This window comes from Pseudochaenichthys georgianus, chromosome 15 (assembly GCF_902827115.2).
Source record: "Pseudochaenichthys georgianus chromosome 15, fPseGeo1.2, whole genome shotgun sequence".
NCBI classification, from domain to species: Eukaryota; Metazoa; Chordata; class Actinopteri; order Perciformes; family Channichthyidae; genus Pseudochaenichthys; species Pseudochaenichthys georgianus.
The window spans coordinates 37,298,502-37,325,277 of record NC_047517.1 but is presented as its reverse complement, the minus strand read 5'-3'; the positions used below and the strand labels follow the sequence as shown (position 1 = coordinate 37,325,277).

General features: G+C 43.3%; 2 protein-coding genes across 2 annotated transcripts in view; both read left to right on the top strand.

Annotated features, from left to right (window-relative positions):
- Positions 1-1,175: 1,175 nt before the first annotated feature.
- On the top strand, positions 1,176-17,499 carry mcm8 (minichromosome maintenance 8 homologous recombination repair factor). Its single transcript, XM_034100226.2, has 20 exons — positions 1,176-1,250; positions 1,461-1,526; positions 1,621-1,703; positions 2,039-2,188; positions 3,686-3,783; positions 4,037-4,235; positions 5,453-5,538; positions 5,847-5,992; positions 7,179-7,253; positions 7,344-7,470; positions 8,459-8,489; positions 9,019-9,156; positions 9,370-9,430; positions 9,520-9,600; positions 10,507-10,702; positions 11,041-11,254; positions 12,656-12,865; positions 14,315-14,391; positions 14,776-14,965; positions 16,335-17,499. The coding sequence occupies exons 1-20, from the start codon at positions 1,226-1,228 to the stop codon at positions 16,425-16,427; spliced, it is 2,346 nt and encodes a 781-aa protein (XP_033956117.2). The 5' UTR covers positions 1,176-1,225; the 3' UTR covers positions 16,428-17,499.
- Positions 17,500-21,187: 3,688 nt separating this feature from the next.
- Positions 21,188-26,776, top strand: part of crls1 (cardiolipin synthase 1) — a 404,081-nt gene continuing 398,492 nt past the window's right edge. The window contains exons 1-5 of the mRNA XM_071205608.1: positions 21,188-21,735; positions 23,477-23,614; positions 24,894-25,023; positions 26,244-26,329; positions 26,478-26,546. Coding sequence (XP_071061709.1) covers positions 21,313-21,735; positions 23,477-23,614; positions 24,894-25,023; positions 26,244-26,329; positions 26,478-26,546 — 846 coding nt within the window. The 5' untranslated portion in view covers positions 21,188-21,312. The remainder of the gene's footprint in view (positions 21,736-23,476; positions 23,615-24,893; positions 25,024-26,243; positions 26,330-26,477; positions 26,547-26,776) is intronic.

Below are 26,776 nucleotides of genomic sequence, written 5' to 3'. Positions count from 1 at the left end.
TTTAAAGCACTTTATATTAGACTATTTTTATACCGAAATATAACGTAATATAATTGTTAAAGTCTTAATTTGTTTTGTTCTATGTAACCTTAACCACCCTGAGTTGGCACTAAATTCAGTGTTTTTATATGGGGTTTGGACAGTGTTGGAAAGTAACTAAGTACATTTACTCAAGTACTGTAATGTTGAGGTACTTGTACTTTACTTGAGTGTTTCAATTTGTTGTTGTACTTCTACCCCACTACAATTCAGAGGTACATGGTGTACTTTTACTCCACTACATGTATTTAATACCTTTAGTTACTTTATAGATGTGGATGAATGATGTGAAATATAATCAAGTGTTAAATCAGACTTTAGTTCCACCTGGAGTAAATTCACCAGCTACCCTGCAGTCTACAAAGTCATTCAAACTAGCTGTGTTATTAGAATCTGTATAATGAGTACTTTAACTATATTTTGATGAGAATACTTTTCTACTTTTACTTGAGTAAGATTTTTGAATGCAGGACTTGTGTAAAAGAGTATTCCTACACTCTGGTTCTACTTTTACTCAAGTACAAGATCTGCGTACTTCCTCCACCTCTGATGGTTGGTTAGTCTTTTTTTTATTCAGCGTAATCTTAAAGGGATTGGCTGACACCACGTTGGCACTACATTCACAGTATTATTCTTTGAAGGGAAAACAAGTTACATCACAGTTTATTTGGGCAGTAAGTGTATGTCATGCAGAACAAGTGTCCTTATTTTTGTAAAGCACTTGATAAAACATTCTATTTGTTTCCCCCCTAATTTCTATGTTGGTGTTCATTCAACACACCTGCATGCGTGTCACATGTTGGACTGAAACAACTCTGTACTCTGACTCTCTTTCTTCTTTTGTTTTAGGAAAGGGATGAGTGGAGAGGAATCAAGGAGAGGCTCGGGGAGGGGAGGAAATGGAGGATGGAGAGGAGGTGGTGGATCAAGAGGAGGAGCTGGGGGAGGATGGAGAGGAGGAGGTGGTAGAGGGGGAGAAAGAGGAGGTGGTGGTGGGGGAGGATGGAGAGGAGGAGGAGGAGGAGGTGGGGGAGAAAGAGGTGGTGGTGGGGGAGGATGGAGAGGAGGTAGAGGGGGAGAAAGAGGAGGTGGTGGTGGGAGAGGAGGAGGTGGTGGGGGAGGATGGAGAAGAGGAGGTGGATGGAGGGGGAGACCATGGAGAGGAGGATCAGCTGGTGGAGGAGGAATGAATACCTTCAGCAACCAGAGAGGTGAGTTAAATTCCCTTCCATTTTATGAATGAATACAAAACAATGTGATGGATAAACATGCAAACATCTATTGAAAAAACATTGTGTTAGAAGATCTACAGTAGAATCTGTTTGCTGACAGCGTGTTTAAGAAAAGTAAATAATTAAAATACAAGTTTGACATGAAAAGCTGGAACAACACGCGTCATAACGTCCCGTCTGCCTCTTCAGTCCCCTTTCAGACCACTCTGGATATCTTGTGTCCGTACAAAGGATGGACCCTCTACTTCACAGAAGGTCCGTGTTTGTTTATGTCTTGTTTTCAATTCTAATAAATCATTCTGTTGACATTAAATTGTATAAAATCGTCTTAATCTCACTATATTTGCAGGCTTCATCGAGAGCTCGCCCAGTGTGGAGAAGATCAAAGTGTTTGAGAAATATTTCAGTTCCAAGATTCAACTTTATGACAAGGTCAGTAACTTTCCGCTAAAACAGTTATCCACTCGGGTCAGCATCTCTCAATGTGTGTGTGTGTGTGTGTGTGTGTGTGTGTGTGTGTGTGTGTGTGTGTGTGTGTGTGTGTGTGTGTGTGTGTGTGTGTGTGTGTGTGTGTGTGTGTGTGTGTGTGTGTGTGTGTGTGTGTGTGTGTGTGTGTGTGTGTGTGTGTGTGTGTGTGTGTGTGTGTGTGTGTGTGTGTGTGTGTGTGTGTGTGTGTGTGTGTGTGTGTGTGTGTGTGTGTGTGTGTGTGTGTGTGTGTGTGTGTGTGTGTGTGTGTGTGTGTGTGTGTGTGTGTGTGTGTGTGACAGGATGAGATTGAGCGTCAGGGCAGTGTTCTGGTGGATTATGCAGATTTGACAGGCGACAAAAGAGTGTGTGAAGCACTTCCTGATCTGACCACAGCGCTGAGGGAACAGCCGGAGGTGATGCTCAACTGTTTGGGCGTGGCCATTCATCAGGTACACACACACACACACACACACACACACACACACACACACACACACACACAGTCATCACTGCATATTTATGAGATGTTGTCAAATACAAGTTACAACAAAAGCACACTATAAGCCTTTCAATAAATGAATATTAGAAGTTGAAATAAACGCTGACAAGTACAACACCGTCAATATAAGCTTTTTATTTTAAATTGAGTTCAATCTATGAGGTGTGTGATTTTTTTGTAATGTCGTTTTATTTTCTGTTTGCCTCTTTATGTATTATGTTTAAATCCAGAGGCCTGTACGACGAAGCAGCATTTTCGCTTAGCGGCTAACTTCAGGGAAAACTCTGGGTTTCCGGTCCTACGACGCTGGTTCTCTTTTTAGCGGGCTAGATCTCCATGGTAACCTATGCTGAGCGGCTAGCCTGCTCCGGAGCAGGTTAGGTTCCAGGATAAGAGATCAACTCAGTGAAAGCACCGCCTGCTGACCAATCAGAGCTCAGTGTGCGGAGTTTAAAGCGATCAAGTCATATCACAGGAGAAAGGAAATACAGAAAAGCTGCCGTCGCAGGAAAGACGGCCGGCAAAAATCACCGACTGTGTGAACGTGAACATGAATAGAATATCAGCTCCATCTTCAGAGCAATCTGACTATTATAACATTAGCGTTAAGAAAGCTTACTTAAATATCGGCCACAACATCAGTAACCGGATCAGAGTAACATTAAGTACAGTCCGCGGCATATCACTTCATAATGTATCATATATCTCCTGATCTGAGTCAGCTGAGCCGTATCTGGCCGTGCAACACTCACAGCGTCACAGACTGGATGCAGAAGTATTATTTTAAGCAACACATAAGTTGACGAAACACTCGAGTCAAATGTAATGAAAGTCAGATCGTGTTTTAGACGGGGCAGTGACATCATAAACCTGTTAATGTACGCATTCAAACACGTGTTCTGTCCCAGCTGTATTCACCTTGCAGGTGCAGCTCTGAGGCTTTGATCCTGATCAAGAGTTTAAGTCATGGATGTTTAAAGTTTAACTTCTTCATATGTCTAATATTAAAGTTCACTTTTCATTCAGGAAGTATGACGCTGCGCTGTCAGTGCGCTTCTCCATGTTTGTGATTGGTCGAATGCTCCAGATACCACCCCTTTCATGTGAACGCGCTCCTAACTAGATAGGACACGGCTGGCTTGAGCGATCCACTTGATAGTCCGCGTCGTAGGACCGTTTAGCGAGAGCGCGTATGTTTTGGATTAGGGTAGCCGGCTAACTCAAACATATCCAGGTTAGGATGAACCGGCTTCGTAGCGCAGGCCTCGGGTATGAGGCGACACAATTTGATAGATTATCAGTAACGTGGATATCATAACTCTAATACTGTCGATCTCCTGTAATCAGCCTGGCTTCTGGTCTTGTTAAAACAGTGCTATTATATATATACGTTGCACAACACAATAAGTGCTCAACTGAGAGTTCAATAATGGTGTGTGTTTTCCAGGTGTTGACAATAGATTTGGAGAAACAGGCTTCTGAGCTGCATGGGGAGGAGCTTCCTGTCTCTACACCAATCATCAACATCCCTCACATCAGCGCCAGGTACTCCACACTGTCATTTGGGTCAGGAAGAGATACACAGAAAGGACACGGCCGTATGATGAGATGACGATAGCAGCTCTCACACAACTGAAACAATATATAATTAGAATATTCTAAAATTCTAAATTCTACTTTGGTCTCATTTCGTGTTGTTTTCTGCTGCCTTGTATTGGTTTGTGACACGACACTAAATAAACTATACTGTGCACCTGTTGAACCATGAAAGACTTAACATTCTGTAAATGGTCCCCAGGCTGTATAACTACGAGCCGCTGACAGCGCTGCGGACGCTGCGAGCCAGTGTGTTCGGACGGCTGGTGTGTGTGAGGGGGACGGTGGTCAGAGTGAGTAACATCAGACCTCTGTGCACCCGCATGGCCTTCAGCTGTTTGGGCTGCTCGCGCACGCTGTCCCTGCCTCTGCAGCACGGGAAGTACGCTACACCCACCAAGGTAACACACACACACACACCTTCTCCTGCAACATTATGATTTGACTGTAACGTGTTCACTCTGCATACACAAGTTATACTGTATGAGGGCTGCACCATTTGAACACATGAACTAATTCATCTGTTTGCAACTTATATCAATATTCCAATTACTTGTATATAGACCAAGGGGGTCAAACTCAATTTCATCTCGGGACACATCAGCATCATGGTTGCACTCAAAGGGCCAGTTTTATATATAAGGCTATATAAAAATACATATATAAATATTGAATATATATAAAATAATGCATTATATTACATTATTGCCTCTGCATTGGATGATTATCGGATAGGGTAATAACTTCAATAACTTCATTCAACTTCACTACGTCTGAAAGCAGAAGTCTAGGGCCAATAATTAAGTCTCTTCAGTGAGAATGTCACAACATGATTTAAAAAGAAAAGCCAAAATCTAAAAAAAATAAGTAACATTTTGGAAAAAAAGTCAGATTCTGAGGAAAAAAGTCACATTTGAGATGCATTGTGGGAAATGTAGTTTATGGGCAACGTGCTTCTATAAAGCGGCATGTAACCGTATAATAAACATATTATATTCTTTGCAAGCTCTTGTGGGGCCGCAGAACATGAAGTCACGGGCCGGATTTGGCCCCCGGGCCTTGAGTTTGACACCCCTGAGTTAGACTATTCTGCACTATTTCTACTATATTCTATTTTATTGTATTTACTTGCACTATTATCCGTGTTATTGTGTTGCACTGTTGGAGGAGCCTGTGACCTAAGATGTTCATCGTCATGACTACACTGTAGCTTTGACAATAAAAGCCTTGAGTCTTGAATCTAATTGCGATTATTTTGACTGGTATTGCAATTGAGACATAATTCTAGGATCAGTGGGAATTAATTAATACATTTTTTAACAGTATTCACATTATATTTAGTCTTTAAATAACAGTTTGTAGGCCAGGATGTCTCTGCAGCTCCACAACACTTCATTCAAAATGGTATTTTAACACATATTTGGCGTTTAATAAATATCCTGCGATTTAGATATCGTACCAGTCCATATTGCGTTTTGATTAATTGTGTTAATCTGTTAACTGTTTACATGAATATAATGTCCTTTCAGTCTTTGCACACGTTTCCCTCTTTGATTCTATTAGATTTACATTTTAATTTTTTACATTTAAACGTGTGTATGTATGTTCTATCCCCCAGTGTATCCAGCCTGATTGCCGCAGTCGTTCCTTCCTCCCCAGCCGGAGTTCCCCTCTCACTCACACTGTGGACTGGCAGATCATCAAGTACGTACATTAATGCCCCGGCCACACGAGGACGAAAACGGCTAAACGCATAGGATTAACGCAATCGCAAAAAAGCTTCCGTCCACACGCAATATTCACCGGATAGTGTCTGTCCACACGAGACCGCTCCGTTTAGCTCCGACCGCTGGAGAAGCTGCAGTACATGCAGGAGCCTCTACGTGGCGCTGTAACCTCCTCCACAAAAGCAGCGAAGAAGCATGGTTGTCATGGTTGCCCTTCTGTTTATTCTCCGCGGTGGGGGCATCGTTTACATAATGTCATTTCATTGTTTGATTTTGTTATTTCAGGGTGCAGGAGTTGATGGGCGGAGAGCAGAGGGAGACTGGACGAATCCCGCGCACCGTGGAGTGTCACCTGAACTCCGACCTCTGTGACAGCTGCGTCCCTGGAGACACCGTCACTGTGACGGGGATAGTTAGAGTTACCAACGATGGTAAACACACACACACACAACCACACACACAACCACACACACACTCACACAACCACACGCACAACCACACACACAACCACACACACACACACACACAACCACACACTCACACACAACCACACACACATACACACACAACCACACACACACAGCCGCACACACACAACCACACACTCACACAACCACACACACTCTCACACACACAACCACACACACTCACACACAACCACATACACAAACAACAACTCACACACACACACACACACACACACACACACACAACCACACACTCACACATACACACACACACTCACACACAACCACACACTCACACACACTCTCACACACACAACCACACACACACACACACACACACACACAACCATACACACACACGACCACTCACATGACCACACACACACACGCACTCACACTCACACACACAACCACGCACACACACTCACACAACCACACACACATACACACTCACACAACCACACACACAACCACACACACAAACACACCACACAACAACGCACAAACCACACACAACCACACACACAACCACACAACCACACACACAACCACACACTCACACACACACAACCACGCACACACTCACACAACCACACACACACACAACCACACACACAACACACACAACCACACACACACAGCCACACACACACAAACACACACAACCACACACACAAACCACACACACAACTCACACACAACCACACACACACACACCACACACACAACCACACACTCACACACAACCACACACTCACACACACACACACACACAACCACACCACACACACACACACAACCATACACACACACAACCACTCACATGACCACACACACGCACTCACACTCACACATACAACCACGCACACAACCACGCACACACACACACTCACACAACCACACACACACACACAACCACAACCACACACACACACACTCACACAACCACACACACCACACTCACACACACAACCACACACACACACACACACACACACACAAACTCACACACTTCCTTACCAAAGTGGGAGTTTAGGTTTCGGTTAGCTTTTGCCTTTTCGTGCAGCTCGTGATTTCAATCCGCAGAAGATGAAGTCGTACTGGTTTAAACAAAAGACACACCTAACACACACTCATCGTTTGTCTGCAGGAAGTTCCCGGGGGAATAAGGATCAGTGCATGTTCCTCCTCTACCTCGACGCCACTTCAGTCAGCAATACTAAAGGTACTGAAGCACGCCGTGTGTTCGAAACTGAATTATTACGTATTCTTTAATGAACGAAGTAATAAGGTGTTATTTCTCGTTGATGTGCAGGTCATCACTCCAAGTCAGGCCAGGGCTCTCCTGAGGATCGCTCGGGAGGAGAGGAGTTCAGTCTGAAGGAGCTGTACGCCATCCAGGAGATCCAGTCCCAGCCCGACCTGCTGAGACTCATCGTCCAGTAAGACATTCGTATCACCCAAAGTATTACAGCTTAACTGTTTGGGAAAGTAAGAACTGTCTTGGATATCAACTCGTAGTTTGACTAGACTTTGATTCTAAAGTGATTTCCCCTGGCTGTTCTTCAGTTGGAACATCATGTTTTCTCTGTGAGTCGAACAGCTAAGCCTTCACACACATGGAAAAATACAGCTTAGGTTCGTCACACAATCTCAAAATAAGTCTGTGTCACAAACATGATCGGAGTTTAGAGCAGCGGTTTTCAAAGGGTGAGGCGCGCCTTCCTGGGGGGGGCGCCAGAGAGCTTCAGGGGGGGCGCAGCGGGAGAAAAAAAGAACAAGTAAAGTGTCACTTGCACACTTTTGGCTCGCTGGAGACCGAGTTCCCCCACCTCGCCAAAAAGGCTGTAAAAGTGCTCGTTCCCTTCACGTCCACCCGGGGGCGGACTGGCCATCTGGGCGTTCTGGAGCATCACAGAACGGCCGGTCGTCAGCGTTCAGTGTGTTGCCGGGAGCATATACGGATTTTCCACGATGTTGAAAATGTAAAAAAAGTTTCAAACATAAAGATAAAAAGGTTTAAAAAAGTTATTGTTTAATGTTTTGAGGAGGTGACGCTACTCAGCCAATCAAATCGGGGCAGTCAGTGAGTCAGCACGATAGACTCAAACACAGAGAGACAAGAGGAGAGTCATGGCGGAATGTAGACGGAGCATTTAATGCCATGTTCTCTTACTGGACCTCTTTGAAATGCAATTGAATGCCCCTGCATTATAGCAACAACAACAATAATAATAATAATAACAATTGGGAGGGGGGGCGGCTGTTCTCATGTTCTCTGAGGGGCGGCTCACCTTCCCACACTTTGAGAACCCCTGCTCTCGAGGGTAAACACGTCTGATGGAGGAAACACACCTGGCTCTTTTGGCCCCATCTAGTGGTTAAAGTATCGAACTTGTATTTACTCCCTTTTTCTCCCCCGTTTTCCAGGTCTTTGTGTCCCGTCATCTACGGCCACCTGGTGAGTTGTCAGTTGTCGAACAAATAAAGAACACCAACAGCATGTTCGGATCCATTTACAAAGGGAAACACAGTGATGTACAGTGATGCCATTAATACCTGACAAACAGGACATTACTTATTTTGATTTGTTGCAAAAAGGGCTGTGAATTAAGTAACGTTAAGGCAGCTCGACCTCAGTGTCAAAGAATAGATTTCTAAATACTGCTGCTGGTTTATAAAGCACTGAATGGTTTAGGCCCAAAATACATGTCTGACCTCCTGCTAAACTATGAAGCATCCAGATCTCTCAGGTCTTCAGGGACTGGTCAGCTTTCTGTCCCCAGAGTCAGAACTAAACATGGAGAAGCAGCGTTCAGTTATTATGCTCCAAACATCTGGAACAAGCTCCCAGAAACCTGCAGGTCCGCTGCAACTCTGACTACTTTCAAATCCAACAGAACACTAACATTGGCCCAAGTCACTTTCTTTGCTGATGAGAAAACAGCGAAGAGGAATGAGTAAAACAGTCTGTGTTTGTGTGTCCCAAGCTGGTGAAAGCTGCTCTGTCCCTGGTGCTGTTCGGAGGCCGACAGAAACACACGGGGAAGAACAGCGTCCCCGTCAGAGGAGACCCTCACATCCTGATGGTGGGAGACCCCGGCCTGGGGAAGAGTCAGATGCTGCAGGTAACAGGAAACACTCTGAACGTGGATCACGGTCTTTCCACTGACTTCCTGTCTGTCAACAAATGTTTATAAAGCACTGAATGGCCAAAATAAATGTCTGATCTTCTGCCGCATTATGCACCATCCAGGACTTCTGCTTGAACTGTGATAGTTGGACTGTTTGAATGTAAAAAAAGTAATTCTTACTTCTTTATTTACGTGTGCTCTGTGTAGGCAGTGTGTAATGTGGCTCCCAGAGGAATCTATGTCTGTGGCAACAGCACAAGCACCACAGGTAATCTGTCTGAACTTGCTCTACTTACATTAAGCAGGCTTTGTGGACACACTGACACGAAGTCTTCGTGTTTTGTTCTTGGTTTTTAGGACTTACAGTGAGTTTATCCAGAGACGCAGGAACAGGAGATTTTGCTCTCGAGGCCGGGGCCTTGGTGCTGGCTGACCAAGGTAGGAAAGAGAGGAAATGTTATTACAAAGTGTATTTGTGTCTAATGTTCAAATAATCTGTTTATTTATAATGGTGGCCTTGAGATCCTCACACAAGTCATATGTAGTTTGATTGAAATCAGATCAGCTCAAAGTATTTAAAGGGGACCTATCCTGCAAAATGCACGTTTTGATGTCTTTTATACATCACTATGTGTCCCCGGTGTGTCTCACGCAGCGTCAGGAAATAAAACCCTCTCTTTTCCTCCGTACCCAAATCTCTAAAAACGGGGAACAACGGAGCTGATCCAGATTTGCGTCCGATATGACGTAATATCTGAAATGTGGACCCACGGCCCAATCAGAAAGCTGCTATCAGAAACAATGCCCGACTGTTTTGGGCGTAATATGGTCGGTGTTTACATTAGCATCGCTAACACTCAGAGCTAACCTGTGCTGGAGAGCATGTGTGTGAAGAAGCAGGAAGTAAAAAGGAACTCACCTTGTGGTGTAACCGGCAAGAGAGAAAGCCTTTGAGCTCCATGCTGTTTCAGAGCCTTGATAATCCATGATATGACGTTTCATCACGGCAGCATTTAGTTTAGACGGTAGCTGCCGGGTCCCGCATGAGCCCAGCTTTATACCCCAAATCAGCACTTTAGAAACAGGAAGTGAAATAGAGGGATATGAGGCATGGCTAGAATGGGTGATCTGTTTGGTATTTTGAGCAAAACACTTCATAGACATGTTTTTTATATATTTGTATACATCTGAAACCCATGCTGTTGCCTACAAATAGCAAGATAGGTGACCTTTAACTCTCAATGCATAGAAGACACATGTTGCTTTTTCTTCATCCCCTCATCTAATGATCTTCTTCCCTGGCCTCCCTCTCTGTTTCACACTGCCTCTGTCGGCTCTCTTTAGGCGTGTGCTGCATCGATGAGTTTGATAAGTTGGGCAACCAGCAGCAGGCTCTGCTGGAAGCCATGGAGCAGCAGTCTGTGAGTCTGGCCAAAGCTGGAATCGTCTCCTCTCTTCCTGCCAGGACGTCGGTCGTAGCGGCTGCCAACCCCATCGGAGGACATTACAACCGAGGAAAGACTGTCTCTGAAAACCTGAAGTAAGTTAGCTCGACACTGATTCAGTTTTGAATAAGTAACCGTGGTACCAAGGTTCAAATTAGTTTTATTGTATATTATATGTATAGCATATTTTAAGACACGGAGGCAATTCAAGGTGCTTCACATTCAACACATATAATAATATATATACTGGCTGCAACGATAAGGCACGATTTAAAGGATGTACCAAAGACGTGTGTGTGTGTGTGTGTGTGTGTGTGTGTGTGTGTGTGTGTGTGTGTGTGTGTGTGTGTGTGTGTGTGTGTGTGTGTGTGTGTGTGTGTGTGTGTGTGTGTGTGACGTGGTTCATTTGTATTTGTGCATTCTCTGTCTTCAGAATGGGCTCAGCGCTTCTCTCTCGATTCGACGTCGTCTTCCTCCTCCTGGACATCCCGGATGAGTCACATGACCGCCACCTGTCTGAACACGTCATGGCGAGCAGGGCAGGAAAAGGCAGAACCAGCAGCGCTTTAGTTACCCGGGCTAACAGCCAATTAGAGACCTCCATCCTGCTGCAACAGTCTGACATGCCGTTGTCTGAACGCCTGCAGGTACGTTTCTTTATACGGCACATTTCAACGACAGGGAAAGTGATTAATAAAACCAATCAAGAACATCAAAGTCAACTCGACCTGTACAGACCTACAGACGGAGAGATCGAAATACCGTTTCCCACAATCCCGAATACAAAAACAAATATATATAAAAATATCTTTATACCTATATATACACAATCAACAGACACATGTATACTAGGGGTGTAACGGTTCACAAACATTTCGGTTCGGTACGTACCTCGGTTTTTTGGTCTCGGTTCGGTACGTTTTCGGTACAGCAGAATTTTTTTTCACAAAACATATTTTTTTTTAATTATTATTAAACTGTGAATAATGTATTCACTCAAATAAATATAATAAAATAAACATTAAGGTGCAGCATTTCGATGAACTGAAATGATCTGTATTTGAACTGTACTGTACTAGCACCTAAGCAGCCAGCTTGACATTATGACTTGCTTGTCATTGTATTTTCATGTTGTTTGACAGAAAGATGAACTTGTCCACATTGCTTGCCGAAAGGGCAGATCTGCTGGCACTAGCAATGTCTCCTGCTGTGGAGAACACCCTCTCGCTGGGGACAGAGGTAGCAGATACAGCCAGGTAGCGCTTTGCTAACATGGCAACATAAGGATATTTGGCGTTTGTAATAGCTTTGGCTCGGTCTGAACTCTCTGCGAGTGGTGGAGGCTCAAATGCTAGCGGGAGTTGGGTTTGCACTTCAGTCTTTTTTCTTTTGGTACCGGTGATATTCACGTTCGGGTGATGCCTTTTCAAGTGAGTGCAAGTTTGATGTATTGCCAGCCGCGTAACCAATTTTAGTTGAACAATGCCGACAAACAGCTTTGGTTCGGTCCACCTGTCTTTGTCCGTCATCCTTGTACGTAACTGCGAAACCAAAATGTTCCCAAACCGGAGACTTCAATGATGCTGGAGGATTTTCGAGCTCAACTTTATCTGCGTTCGCCATTTCGACAGTTGCTCAAATTACTGACTACATTTGAACGCATCCCTCTGACCAGCTCTCATAGTATGCCTCTCGTCCAATGAAATGACTTGCTCGCTCTATGACGCGTTGATCACAATGTGAGCACGTGTACCGAACCGAAGGACCCGTACCGAATAATTTCGGTACGGGTACGTATACCGTTACACCCTTAATGTATACATATTAAGCACACATTAAGACATAAATAAAAGCACAACAGTCAATATATACAAACCAACAGTCACTTCAATAACTTTGAGAAATGTGCATTAGTGCAAGATTGTCCATAGCAGCGTAAAAAAAAGTGTCTGGTGCTGCTTTTGAGTGTGTGAGTGTGTGTGGGTTAAAGTCCAGGTCAAGTGGGGGGGGGGGAGTTCAGCCTCCTGACATGCAGGATGTGTTTTCAGATCCCTGCCGGAGAGAGCATCGACCCCATCCCGGCCTCTCTGTTGAGGAAGTACATCAGCTACGCTCGGCAGTACGTCCACCCCGTGCTCTCTCCTGAAGCGGCAGAAATCATTCAGGAGTTTTACCTGTCGCTGAGATCTCAGGGGAATTCTGCTGACTCCACGCCCATCACCACGCGGCAGCTCGAGTCCCTGATCAGACTCACCGAGGTGCGCTCAGCCCGGATGGTTCTACTAACTGTATTACAGCTCACCTATCATGCAAAATCCACTTCCTCACGTCTCTGCTACATCAACATGTGTCCCCTCTTCTCCATGTCTCTTCTACATCAACGTGTGTCCCCTCTTCTCCATGTCTCTTCTACATCAACATGTGTCCCCTCTTCTTCATGTCTCTTCTACATCAACATGTGTCCCCTCTTCTCCATGTCTCTTCTACATCAACATGTGTCCCCTCTTCTTCATGTCTCTTCTACATCAACATGTGTCCCCTCTTCTCCATGTCTCTTCTACATCAACACGTGTCCCCTCTTCTTCATGTCTCTTCTACATCAACACGTGTCCCCTCTTCTTCGTGTCTCTTCTACATCAACATGTGTCCCCTCTTCTTCATGTCTCTTCTACATCAACATGTGTCCCCTCTTCTTCATGTCTCTTCTACATCAACATGTGTCCCCTCTTCTTCATGTCTCTTCTACATCAACATGTGTCCCCTCTTCTTCATGTCTCTTCTACATCAACATGTGTCCCCTCTTCTTCATGTCTCTTCTACATCAACATGTGTCCCCTCTTCTTCATGTCTCGTCTACATCAACATGTGTCCCCTCTTCTTCATGTCTCTTCTACATCAACACATGTCCCCTCTTCTTCATGTCTCTTCTACATCAACACGTGTCCCCTCTTCTTCATGTCTCTTCTACATCAACACGTGTCCCCTCTTCTACATCAACACGTGTCCCCTCTTCTTCATGTCTCTTCTACATCAACACGTGTCCCCTCTTCTTCATGTCTCTTCTACATCAACGTGTGTCCCCTCTTCTCCATGTCTCTTCTACATCAACTTGTGTCCCCTCTTCTTCATGTCTCTTCCACATCAACATGTGTCCCCTCTTCTTCATGTCTCTTCTACATCAACGTGTGTCCCCTCTTCTTCATGTCTCTTCTACATCAACATGTGTCTCCTCTTCTTCATGTCTCTTCTACATCAACATGTGTCCCCTCTTCTTCATGTCTCTTCTACATCAACATGTGTCCCCTCTTCTTCATGTCTCCTCTACATCAACATGTGTCCCCTCTTCTTCATCAACATGTGTCCCCTCTTCTTCATGTCTCCTCTACATCAACATGTGTCCCCTCTTCTTCATGTCTCTTCTACATCAACATGTGTCCCCTCTTCTTCACGTCTCTTCTACATCAACATGTGTCTCCTCTTCTTCATGTCTCTTCTACATCAACATGTGTCCCCTCTTCTTCATGTCAGAAACAGAGGGGATCATGGGTAATGCTGCAATGATCTGTTTGGTGTTTCAGCCAATCAGAGACAGGCTCTGTATATATCTGAGACCTGTGATATATTGATGAGAAACAGTATAATAGGGGACCTTGAATATAAAGAAATGGATACATTTCTCATTTGTGGTTAACTGTGTTTCTGCGCAGGCGAGAGCGCGGCTGGATCTCAGAGAGACGGCTACAAAGAGCGACGCTGAGGAAGTGGTGGAGATCATGAAACACAGGTACGGGTGTCTTTGGCTACAGAAGAGACACAAAAACAATCTAATCAAGCCAATATGATTTTGGTATATTATCATCCACATCGTTTCCTGAGGATTTTCTTCAACGTTTCCCTCTTCATCGTGGGTTTTCTCTCAAGAGTTGTTCCTGCGAGGATCTACGGACAAAGGCTGCACACACTGTGAAGCCCCTGAGACAAATTATATATTGAGGAGAGGGAACTCTGGTGTGCAGAAGTAACAGTCCGCTGTGGTCTTGATATTTATTTGCAGCATAATAAATATGGGTTTCTATTCAAATAACTGCAACTGTGATATATATCTAGTAACAAAAAGTATGTAATGTTATGTTGTCTCTCTCCTGCTGTGTGTGTTTCTGTTTTGCAGCCTGGCTGATACGTACTCAGACGGTCTGGGCAATCTGGACTTTGAGCGCTCACAGCTTGGATCCGGCATGAGTCAGCGCGGCGCCGCGAAACGACTGGTCAACGCTCTGCACCAGCACGCTCAGAGGACCAATCAGAAGCAGTTTGACCTACAGATGCTCCGATCCATTGCAGACAGAATGAACATGAAGGTGAGCGCTCATAGATCCGCACACATAAACAGGCACTTGATACAAAGACAGATTAAATTAGATTAGATGAGAAGCAGATTTATTTTCATTGCAGATCGAACAATGAAATGCAGTTTGCATCCAACTGGAAAGTAGATCAATGGAGATGAGGTAGCAGTACAATATGTGCAATATGCAACAACATATACAGGTTGTTGCACATGTGACACGTAAAATACGTATCCCCTGTTGCCTGAAGCTGCCTTCAAAATAAAAGCATAAACAACTACTCAAATTTCAATACTGACATTATACAATGATCCAATATGATTTACAAAAACAGAAAGAAAATTAATGTTTAACTATTAAATAATACAAAACAATGTATCCGTCTATCTGTCTGTCTGTCTGTCTGTCTGTCCGTCTGTCTGTCCGTCCGTCTGTCCGTCTGTCTGTCTGTCCGTCTGTCTGTCTGTCTGTCTGTCTGTCTGTCTGTCTGTCTGTCCGTCTGTCCGTCTGTCTGTCTGTCTGTCTATCTATCTATCTATCTGTCTGCCTGTCTGTCTGTCTATCTGTCTGTCTATCTATCTATCTGCCTGTCTATCTATATATCTATCTATCTGTCTGTCTGCCTGTCTGTCTGTCTATCTGTCTGTCTATCTATCTATCTGCCTGTCTATCTATATATCTATCTATCTGTCTGCCTGCCTGTCTGTCTGTCTGTCTGCCTGTCTATCTGTCTATCTGTCTGTCTATCTATCTATCTATCTATCTATCTATCTGTCTGCCTGTCTGTCTGTCTATCTGTCTGCCTGTCTATCTGTCTGTCTGTCTATCTATCTATCTGTCTGTCTGTCTGTCTGTCTGTCTGTCCGTCTGTCTGTCCGTCTGTCTGTCTGCGTTGAGGAACAGCAGAATGCGTGTCTGTTTGGACACTCCCTTTATTGTGAGACAGCAGAGGCGACAAGTGTCTTAGGTTCAAGTTAGACAACTAATGTCTGGGTTAGTGTTCATGACACACACATTTTCCGTGCTTTCCAATAGTTTAAAATAGTTTTTATTCCACTGTTGAATAACCTGTTCAATACAAACATGCCACTTAAAAATTAAATAACATTTCTGTGAACTGGTATTTGTTTAATTAGTTTATTAGAGGATGTCCCCTGAAAGAGTGTGTGTGTGTGTGTGTGTGTGTGTGTGTGTGTGTGTGTGTGTGTGTGTGTGTGTGTGTGTGTGTGTGTGTGTGTGTGTGTGTGTGTGTGTGTGTGTGTGTGTGTGTGTGTGTGTGTGTGTGTGTGTGTGTGTGTGTGTGTGTGTGTGTTCTCCAAGTGAATCTGCAGCCCCCTGGTGGCCAGTGCATAAATGATGTGGCTCTAATTCCTCGTTGCAGGTGATGGACTTTGAAGGTCTGGTGAGTTCCCTGAATGAACAGGGCTTCCTGCTGAAGAAAGGAGCCAAGCTGTACCAGCTGCAGACGGTCTGATCTCTAAAGCCTCCCGCGGGACACACGCCTGCTTCTTTCTGCACACGACACTCCAGGGCCAGTGTTCACTGATCAACTGTCAGGGACTCTGAAGCCGAACCACATTCAGCAAACCACCGACCAGAAGACCCGTGTTACTGCACTCTGCTAACTACTGAAACCTGTCAGAGGGCTTCTCTGCGCGCCCCACAGCCACCACAGTGTCCTGCGTTAGCACACACTTCCTGCCACAAAGAGGAACTGCACCACACACACACACTCTGCTGACATATCCAAATTAGACATTGTATGATGTGATTGGGCGGTATTTGCATTAGTAAAGTAAAACTACAATTGTTCGAGAAACCTGTATCTTAATAAATATATTTAAGAAACATTATTTAACAATTAGAAAACCCTATTAGTCCGGTCCACTTTGCTATTTTAAAGCAGGCTACATGGGGACTATTTCAAACAGCAGTTGACCTAATGTTATATGTTTAGCTTTGTTTCCCTTACAACGTTCTGAAAGTCATTAAGGTGATATACTTGCATTTTATAAATACTTAATAGTTGTCAATACTGTCTTACAGTCCAGAGTTGTTTTTGTTATTCATTCCCAAGTGTTCTGTATCATCTAATGTTGTTTCTCTTTTGTACGCTATGCACTTTATATGAAACACTTGGTGAATAATTCATTTTTATTTTGTTGTCTTTTTTGAAATTGGATTGTGATAGATTTGATTTTAAATACAGCTATTCATTAAATATATACTTATTTATAACAGTGAAAAACATACGTCTTTCATATTGTGCCTTGGATTTTAAAATAGCCTTCAATATAAAGTACTTTTGAGACGTGTGGTGTGGGGGACACTTCTGACGCAATTGGAGTCGGGACTCGGAGAGACACGACGGAGAGCTGGAGCTTTGACGGCAATCGCTGACGGTTCATTTGGTCCATCGCCAGACGGGCGTATTCTCCGAGGTCAGCTGTGGAGAAGTTGGATATGCGTAGAGCTGCAGAACAATACCGGTCTTGTATTTGTTCATCTTTCATGTGAGCATTTCTGAACGAATCTATAAAATTAATACAAACAATTATTGTGATGTGTTTCTCATGAGTCACGTTGCCCTCAGTCCAGCACTCCTCTCGGTACGGGCTGGAGTCTGAAGGGGGCAGGTTCTGGATCTTGTAAGAAGAGGTATCGGCCATGCGGACAAGTCGTTGTTTCAGGTCTTCAGGGTCAGAGGAGTTCCACAGGACCAGCTTCTCCTCACCCACACATCTGGAGATCAGGCAGGAGCCGGCCTCCTCTGGGAGCTCGAAGGTGAGAGAGTCGCTTTCCTCTCGAATGGCGATGAGGTCTTCAGCGTGAATGTTGCTGATGAGAGCCAACAGCAGCACGGAGAGCTCTGAGACGGCAGCCATTCTGCTCGGAGGTTTCTTCGTGAGTGTCGTGCAAACACTGACACCGCTCACTTATAAGATCTGTGTCAACCCTCAGCGTCTCATTGGTGGTCCGACAAACATGACGTATTTTTCTCATCGTCGGTGGAAACTTTGAAGGGTTATCAAGTCATCTTTGGGTTTAGCTGAAAGCACGCTATTCGGGTCAAGACTTTTGATCTGAACATGTTGATACCTTGAGTTTGCTGCACAGGAAGACATTGACCTGATGGTTCGAGTTGACGTTGTCCAGATACCAGTTTGTTCCCAGCCCCTGCAGTCCATATATCAATGTTTACTTGAATCAGAATGGAGTTTATTGGCAGGTACGTTTTATACATACATGTACAAGGAATTTGCTTTGGCGTGTGGTAGTGCAAACATAAACAACATAAGGAAATAAGTTGTTAGAGAAAAGATAATGATTATTGTAGTTCCGTCTAATCCAAAATTCGATTCACAGGTAAGCTTGACTCGGACGAAATACGCCTCAGGATAGTTGGTTTGGGTGTTTGCTGTCATGTTTATTGTCTGGTCCTTCTCCCTGTGTTTTCCTCCCGTCGTTAGTTTCCCTGGTGTGTCTAGTTGTCTGATTGTGTTCACCTGTTGCCCTTGTGTTTCTCCTCCCCTGCCCGGCTGTTTCTCGTCTCGTGATTTCCCCTCCCTGTATTTAGTCTTGTCTCTTCCTGTGTTCAGTGTTGGTTCGTCTTTTGTTGGTGACTGAGTTCACCGGTGAGAGTTCGGTTTAGTCTGTTAGTTTCATTATCCTTGAAATAAAGGTTTGTCAGAGTTATCTGCACTTGGGTCCTGCTTCCTTCACTCAACCGTGACAGGTTTGACTCCTTACTTAAAACAAAAGGTATCAAATACAAACACATATTTTCACAGGTCAACAAACGATGTTGCTCTGTGCTTCTTCTTCTCACACACACACACACACACACACAATCACCAGCAGCTGCCGTCGTCTATACCGTCAATTCCACACGGCTGGTTCAAATAAATGATATAATAACGCTCTCAACAAAGGATTATAATGTTCATATATATCAAACTATACATTTTAACTATGGCTCCTACAATTATAAAGAGACAAATATATTTTTGTAAACGTTATAACATTAAGTTAGGAGTAGGACTCAGATGAGGGTGTTGCACTTTTCCTTGTCCATGTGATGTTTTGATGTTATTTTTTTGGTTTGTTTCTTTCCGTTAACTGTCAAGTGGGAACTAAGTATTTGTTGTATGTTTTGTGTTTCTCTTATTTTGCTACGATACTGTTATGGTTGGCTGTGAATAAGAACATATGAAGGACAGACCATCTGTTTCTATTTATGTTTGTTTCTTTGAGAAAGGGGCAGGTCATATAAGATTATATTCTTCTCCCTGCTCCTTTTCGGGCGTGGTGTGTTTATAGAGACATGTTTTGTAAATAATTGTTATACATTAAGTTGTAACCATGAACGGAACAAATAAAAATTAAATCAAAAATAATGAAATCAAGTATCTACACCAAAAGTAATGATTGAAAGGTGTTAGAAAAATATCACTCGCCACCGGCTTGGTCTTCAATATCAGGATACATGTATTTATGATCCTTGCAAGAATGGAAGTAGTCATCACACACAGAGGCTGCATGGGACAAATAGTTCCCAGAGTAGAGTCCTTGATATGCTGATGTGCAAGAGAGGGTGTTACAGTCAACAAGATGCAAGAATACCGGTTCAAAGCAGTATTCTGACATTAGTTAAGTTTAGTTAAGGCCTGCGTAAGCAATACACAAGACAGTCATATGTCTATCCCTCTAGATCAGGGGTGTCAAACCCAATTTCATCGCGGCCGGTTGTAACTATATAAATATATATAATATAATGTATTATATTACATTATTGCCTCTGAATTAGATTAGTATCGGATAGGATAATAACTTAGTCATTAACTACGTCTGAAAGCAGAAGTCCCTTCAGTGTGCATGTCACAAAACAAGATGCATTGTGGGACATTTAGTTTATGGGCAACCTGCTTCTGTAAAGTGGCATGTAACCGTATAATAAACGTATTGTATTCTTTGCAAGCTCTTGCGGGGCCACATAAAATGAAGTCGCGGGCCGGATTTGGCCCCCGGGCCTTGAGTTTGACACCCCTGCTCTAGATGCTGTGTCATCATGCCAGTCTTAGGAACATAGCTATAATAACTTCAACACAGTGACTCATGAGCTACTCTGATATAGAAGGAACATTCAGTATTTTACCAATAAAAAGGAAACAAAAATACTCAAGAATATATGACAAAGGGTTATCAAGTAATGTTTCTTTGAGTAGTTGGCACCTTGTATGGCAGCTCGGCCTCTATGAATGGCTGTACATTGGTAAATGCTACGCGAAGAGGGAAGAAGACATGCAGTCTAACTCCCACGTCTTTAAACCATGATCTACAAGAATATTCTGTTCGGACTTTCTGACAGGCGGCCTATGCGTTATCTACTTGCTTAATTAAAGCATCATAGCAATAGCAACAGAGTGTGTGTACCCAATAGACATTAATCAGAGTCACCAGTCATACTCTGTGATGCCGCACTTCCGTAACTCAGTGATCTGTGTTTGAGGACATGACAGCCTCAGTCTTGTTGGCTCCATTTCCTCTCACATTTCACTGGCACAAACGTAACGGCATCTTCATCTGTTCTTCAATTTTCCGCTCTTAGTACAAATCCGGATTTATAACTGCAGCTCTAAAAATAAATGTGCAACTTCCTCAGGTTATTACCAATGTCTGTCCAGAAGAAAGACTGTCGTGCATTTTCAATTCCATATAATTAAAGCCAAATCTCTCTTTCTTTATAGATGTCAAAATGAAGTGAAATTATTCGTTTTTCACCACCTGAGTTCAGCTTTTCGACACTCTCTTTTAAATACAGATATTTGTTTGTTGTGCTTCCCTGTTAATAAGATGAGATAAGATAAGAAGTACTTTATTGATACCAATTTGGGAAATGTTGGTGTTGCATCAGCATAAAAAGACATTATACAATACATATTAAAAGACTAGAAATAAACAAGAAAGTAGAAAATATACGTGTTGAATTACAAATACAGTAACAAACTATAAATAAGTTATTATATATATAAGTATGTGGGGGATGGAATATTAAATAGTTCAAAAAATAAATATTGACTTATTTATTAACAGGGAACCAAAAAAAACAATGTATTTGATATGGTGGCTTTTATTTGGGTATATAAATCGATAAACATGTGACTTTGAATCACAACATGATTTTCGAAATAAAAGCCTTGTTGACGAGACGACCCTTTGCGACACCGTGTCGGTTTTACGGCAACATGGCGGCCTGCAGCCTGCAGCAGCGGAGGCTCTGACCGTCAGTCTGAAACTTCATCATGAACACCGGGACAGACCGCACGAGACCAACAGGTCGGTAACGGGGGGTTTTGAATATGATAACAATGTGTATCCGGGGGGTTTCCGCTCCGATGTGCCGAAGCGTAGCTCATGTTCGCTGGCTTGTGTGTGCGCGGCGTGCGTATTCGTGTGGGCTCGAGCCTGCATCATGGCGACACACACCTGTCACCGGCAGGCTGAAACCGTGCCCGGTGAGCTGCTTATGGCCCCTGGGGGTCTCTGATACTGGCATACTGCAGCAGGTGAACAACGCTACACCGTGGCACGTGCAGGGGAAAAGGCTCGTGCACTGGGGAGGTCACGGGAGGTCGGTGGGCAGTTTCCGGTCTCTGCTGTCACCTGAAGCTCGCGGGCTCTGCAGCGGGAAGACCGAGGAGACACCGGGGCGAAAGGAGGAGGAGAACCGGGGGGAAGCCGGCCTGGTACCGGGAGATGGACTGTTCCAGTTTAAAGAGCTGGTGAGTGCAAGAGTTCCCTGAGTCACCTGGAGGAATGTGAAGTGTGCAGAGATTAGGGTTGCACAATAAAGAGTGTTATTGTTGCTTTTTAACAGTTCAAAGTGCCGGTGAGTTCAGGAGTTCCGGTGGCAAGAAGAAGTATTTGAACCCTTTGGAATGTCCTGGTTTTATGCCTTAGAAGTGATCTGATCTTCACTAAAGTCACAAGTATAGACAAACACAATGTGCTTAAGCTTATGACAGACACGCATGTATACTCTTTATTGAACATTTGAAGCTCTCAAGTAAGTGAACCCTTGGTAAAACCGCTTTTTGCTGTAATAACCTGTTGGACCGTTCTTCCTCACAGAACTCCTTCAGCTCAGCCATTTTCTCAGGATGTCTGGTGTGAACGACTCTTGAGTTCATTCCAAGTTTTATTTATATAGCACATTTATAAACGATTTTTGGTCGAGCCAAAGTGCTGTACATATAATAAAAGTAGCCTACAGTAGAGACACTTTACAGCAAATACAACAACCCTCTGTCCTTAGACCCTCTGTCCTTAGACCCTCTGTCCTTAGACCCTCACATCGTACGAGGAAAAACTTCCAGAGAAAACCCACAGTTTAAAGGGAACATGGGAGAAACCTCAGGGAGAGCAACAGAGGAGGGATCCCTCTCCCAGGACGGACAGACGTGCAATAGATGCCGTGTGTACATCGAAGAGATAATACATTTCACAGCATATAGACCGAATGTTAGGAAATGCACGCGTCTGTAATGAGAAGACGAATCCACGAGGATGAGGTCTGGACTGATCCACTTTAAGAGGCAGATTTTCTTTGTACTAACTAAGCCATATTTAGTGTGATTGTCCTTCTGCACCACCCACCCCCGGTTGCTGAGCTTCAGCTTCAATCACACTATCCTGTAGGAAATCATTATGAACTTTGGAACAATAAGACTGTTAAACAACTTCATAACATTCATCTGCTACTTGGTAATTATTTATCTAATATATCATTCCAATAACTTGTATATAGACTAGTATTGCATTATTCCACTTTATTTTTATTTTTTTTCCTCACTTTCTTTTTAACTATTTTTATTTTTGTATTACTTTTAATATAGTATATGTTAATTTTGTTTTAATATTTTCTGCTTAGCTGTATTATTGTGTTGGAGTAGCCTGTGACCTAAGATTTTCAACGACATAATTACTCTGTAGCTATGTTAGTTTGACAATAAAGAACCTTGAATTCATTCTTCTTCTTCTTCTGATGATGATGATGATGATGATGATGATGATGATGATGATGATGGTAAAACAGCAGAGCATCCCCACATCCTGATTGGACACTGTTCGGGGAACTAGTTGCTATAAGATATGCTCTGTATGTGAGGACTACTTTAATTCTTGCAATAAAATAAATGCATGTATCCTGATTTGAAACTCAAGCCGGTGACGAGTGAGATTCTTTTAACACATACTTTGGAACGAATGTGACCATGAATGCAGGGTATCCCAAAGGATTCACGTGTACTTTCTTTTGCCATTTATACTTGTTTTATTGTATATTAGTTGTTTCATGTTTATATTAATGTCTGAGCTTTTCATGACTGTTTTTAAAGGACATGTTATAACGTGATTCCGCTGCAGAAAGGCTCTTGGTGCTTCCCCAGCACTTTGAATGGCCTTGTGTTGAAAGCTGCTATAAAGAAACGTGCCTAAAACACTGGAATCTGCTTTCCCCTGCAGTACGAGAACCCGTGGACGATCCCAAACTTCCTGTGTGTGTGTCGGATTATCCTCGCTCCCTTCCTGGGCTACCTGATCATCGAGCAGCACTTCCACCTGAGCCTCGCTCTGTTCACTCTGGCCGGAGCCACGGACCTGGTAACTCTGACGCTTTCACTCAACGACTTTCTTTCCGTTAACGGTCGAGTGGGAACGAAGTATTTTTTGTGTTTCTCTTATTTTCCTACGGGACTGTTATGATTGGCTGTGAATAAGAAAATATGAAGGACAGACCATCTATTTATTTAGAGAAAGGGACAGGTCATAAGATTATATTCTTCTCCCTGCTCCTTTTCGGGCATGGTGTGTTTATAGAGACATATTTTTCAAACAATTATTATACTTTAAGTTGGGCATACCATGAACAGAACAAATACAAATGAAACACTCAACTTTTGGACTTTTGACATATAGAAATATTACAAAAACATATTTGCCTCCCGTTAGACGTTAGTGGTAATATTGTCAAGTAAATATTACCATAAAGTAAGACATTCTTTCTAGATAAATAGTCCACATTAAGATAGACACTTAACCTTTTATTACCCAGCTTTACTTTTCTATCTTGACACAAGATCATGAAACTAGCCACAACACAAGACAGCCTACACATGCATGCTGATAGTAATCAGGACCTCTCCAATGTGATCGATAGATCAGAATGTTAATTAAGAAGTGGCTTTGGGCAATTATCACCGTCAGGGTGAACTTCAGTGCTGTTGGCTGGGTTTAAAACCTTTAAGTTGATCCTATTTAGACCTTTTTTTAAATGATGTATTCTACTATTTCAACAATTGGACCGTTTATACATCCAAAAAACAAACACACTTTGTAGAAGCTGGAGGGCAGAAAGCATCACGTATACAGAAGTAGCCTCCTGTTAGTCATCCTGTTGCAGGATAAAGTAAAACAAGATAATTCTGTCATTAAATACTTACACAATTCTACATACACATACAGTACATGCATACATACATACAAACATACATACATGCATACATACATACATACATACATACATACATACATACATACATACATACATACATACATACACCTATTTCCAGGGTGAACATAAAATAATAAGTAAAACAAATACAAAATAAATTCCTACAAGTCCATGTTCAGATAACAAGACAGTTTCATTTCTCATCCTATTTGAATATAAACTAATAATTAAGATAATTATCATAATAGTCATAGTATTTATTATCATATGAACTTTTTTGTATCTATTTTTAATTTAATCCGAAGACACAAGGACCGGATAAAGATTTTTAAAAAAAAAACTAGACTTGAAGAGATATTTAAAAAAAAACAAAAAAGGATTTCTGATTCTCATTATTAAAATGTCTTCCTCTCCTCCTCCCTGCTTCAGCTGGACGGTTACATCGCCCGGACGTGGCCCTCTCAGAAGTCAGCGTTGGGCAGCGCTCTCGACCCATTGGCTGATAAGATTCTCGTCAGCTTTTTATACGTCAGTCTCACCTACGCTGATCTGATACCAGGTATTATACACTGTTCCACATGATGGCTTTTGCCCCCTCCTTATTATTTAATAAGTTATAATTATATATTTTTATTATAATATAATTCATTTTCTTTGATTCTTTTTTGTTTCTCAACCATTCTCTGAGTTGACCTTTGAAGCTATTGGGAGGGACCATCTCAGCTGGGAGGCTGTTCCACAAAGAGCTGCCTTTAATGGAGAGGACATTTTGTCCTAAAGTGGTCCGTCTGCGGTGGACCTCAGTCTCCTCTGGGTTCTGACCTCGTGCAGCGTCCAGTGTGTTTTTGTGAATTCCCCTTAGGGGGGGGGGGCAGTCCATGTAAACATTTATAAAAAAAACACATACTTTTAAAAGACTTAAAATGGTCAAAACTTAAGAAAGTGTGTTTGTCAGCGATGGTACAGTGGTGGTATGAATTTGGCTTTCTGTCAAATACCTTGATGGCTCTCTTATGGCGCATTTCCACGGCCTCGCCCGGTATGGCTCGTTAGGACTGGCTCACTTTATGGCGCATTTCCATTACAGTTTAGGAACTGGGCAGTAACTATAGTAACGCAGTGTAGGCGGAGCCGTGACGTCATCTTCAATGAGAACCCCAGAAAACCAACACAGCCGTTAGCTGTTAGCACTCAGAGCCACAGCTCCTCATATCTGTTCAGAAACTAGACTGAAGTGAAACAAGTCCAAACCACAGACTGCCTGTGTCATGGAGAATACAGTCGCTGCTTTATTTATGTCTGTCGGCCGTTGCTGTGAGTGTGGACGGTCGGAGCATATACAACGTTAGCTTAGCCGATCTCCATTCAGAAAACACGCATTTTAAAGGTGTTTCTCTGCCGTCTGTCTGCAGACTCGTCAAAGCATTAATTCATGGTTCTTACTAACCGGTATCAGTATGTTGTTACTTCGGCATCATTTAGAAACGTGTATTACAATTAAATCACCGTCAAATATGTTCATCTTGTTGTAGTTGTAGCCCCCTTGCCAGCGATTCTCTCTCTAGTTGAGCATGCTCAGCCCGACTCAGCCTGGTTGTTCCTGGCCCTAGAGCCACGATTTTATGGGGCCATAGAAACTGTGAATTAGGACCCGCTAGCCGGTACTAGGCCAAGTGGAAACGCAACCAAGAACGGGCCCCGCACGGCTCGGCACGCTTAGAGCGAGCTCCCCGCTGCCGTGGAAACGCGCCATTATTCACAGTCTGTGTTCTGTTTCAGCTCCGCTCACAGCTCTCGTGATCGCCAGAGACATCGGTCTGATAGCTGCCGTCTTCTGGGTTCGATACAAGACTGTACCTCCGCCGGTGAGACACTTCTCTCCACACACACACACACACACACACACACACACACACACACACACACACACACACACACACACACATGTTGATGTCCTCTGCTACAGGAGAGGAAGGAAACACATGCACTGATTCCCTCTGTTCTTTCCTCCAGGTGACTCTGAGCAAGTTCTTTAATCCCTGCTACACCACAGCACAGCTCAAGCCCACACTCTTCAGCAAGGTGACACACACACACACACACACACACACACACACACACAATCTCTCTCTGCGCTGAATTTTGAACATGTCTGTGCTCCAGTCGACAGTTAGCCATGTTGCCATGGTAACACGTATGTGGGATTATTATTTTATTTAGTGTTAATATATAATCTGGCTCTTCCCGACCTGTGCACGAAATGTAAACCCTGCCACAGCGCCGAGATGGTATCTTCATCTTAATCCAGAGCT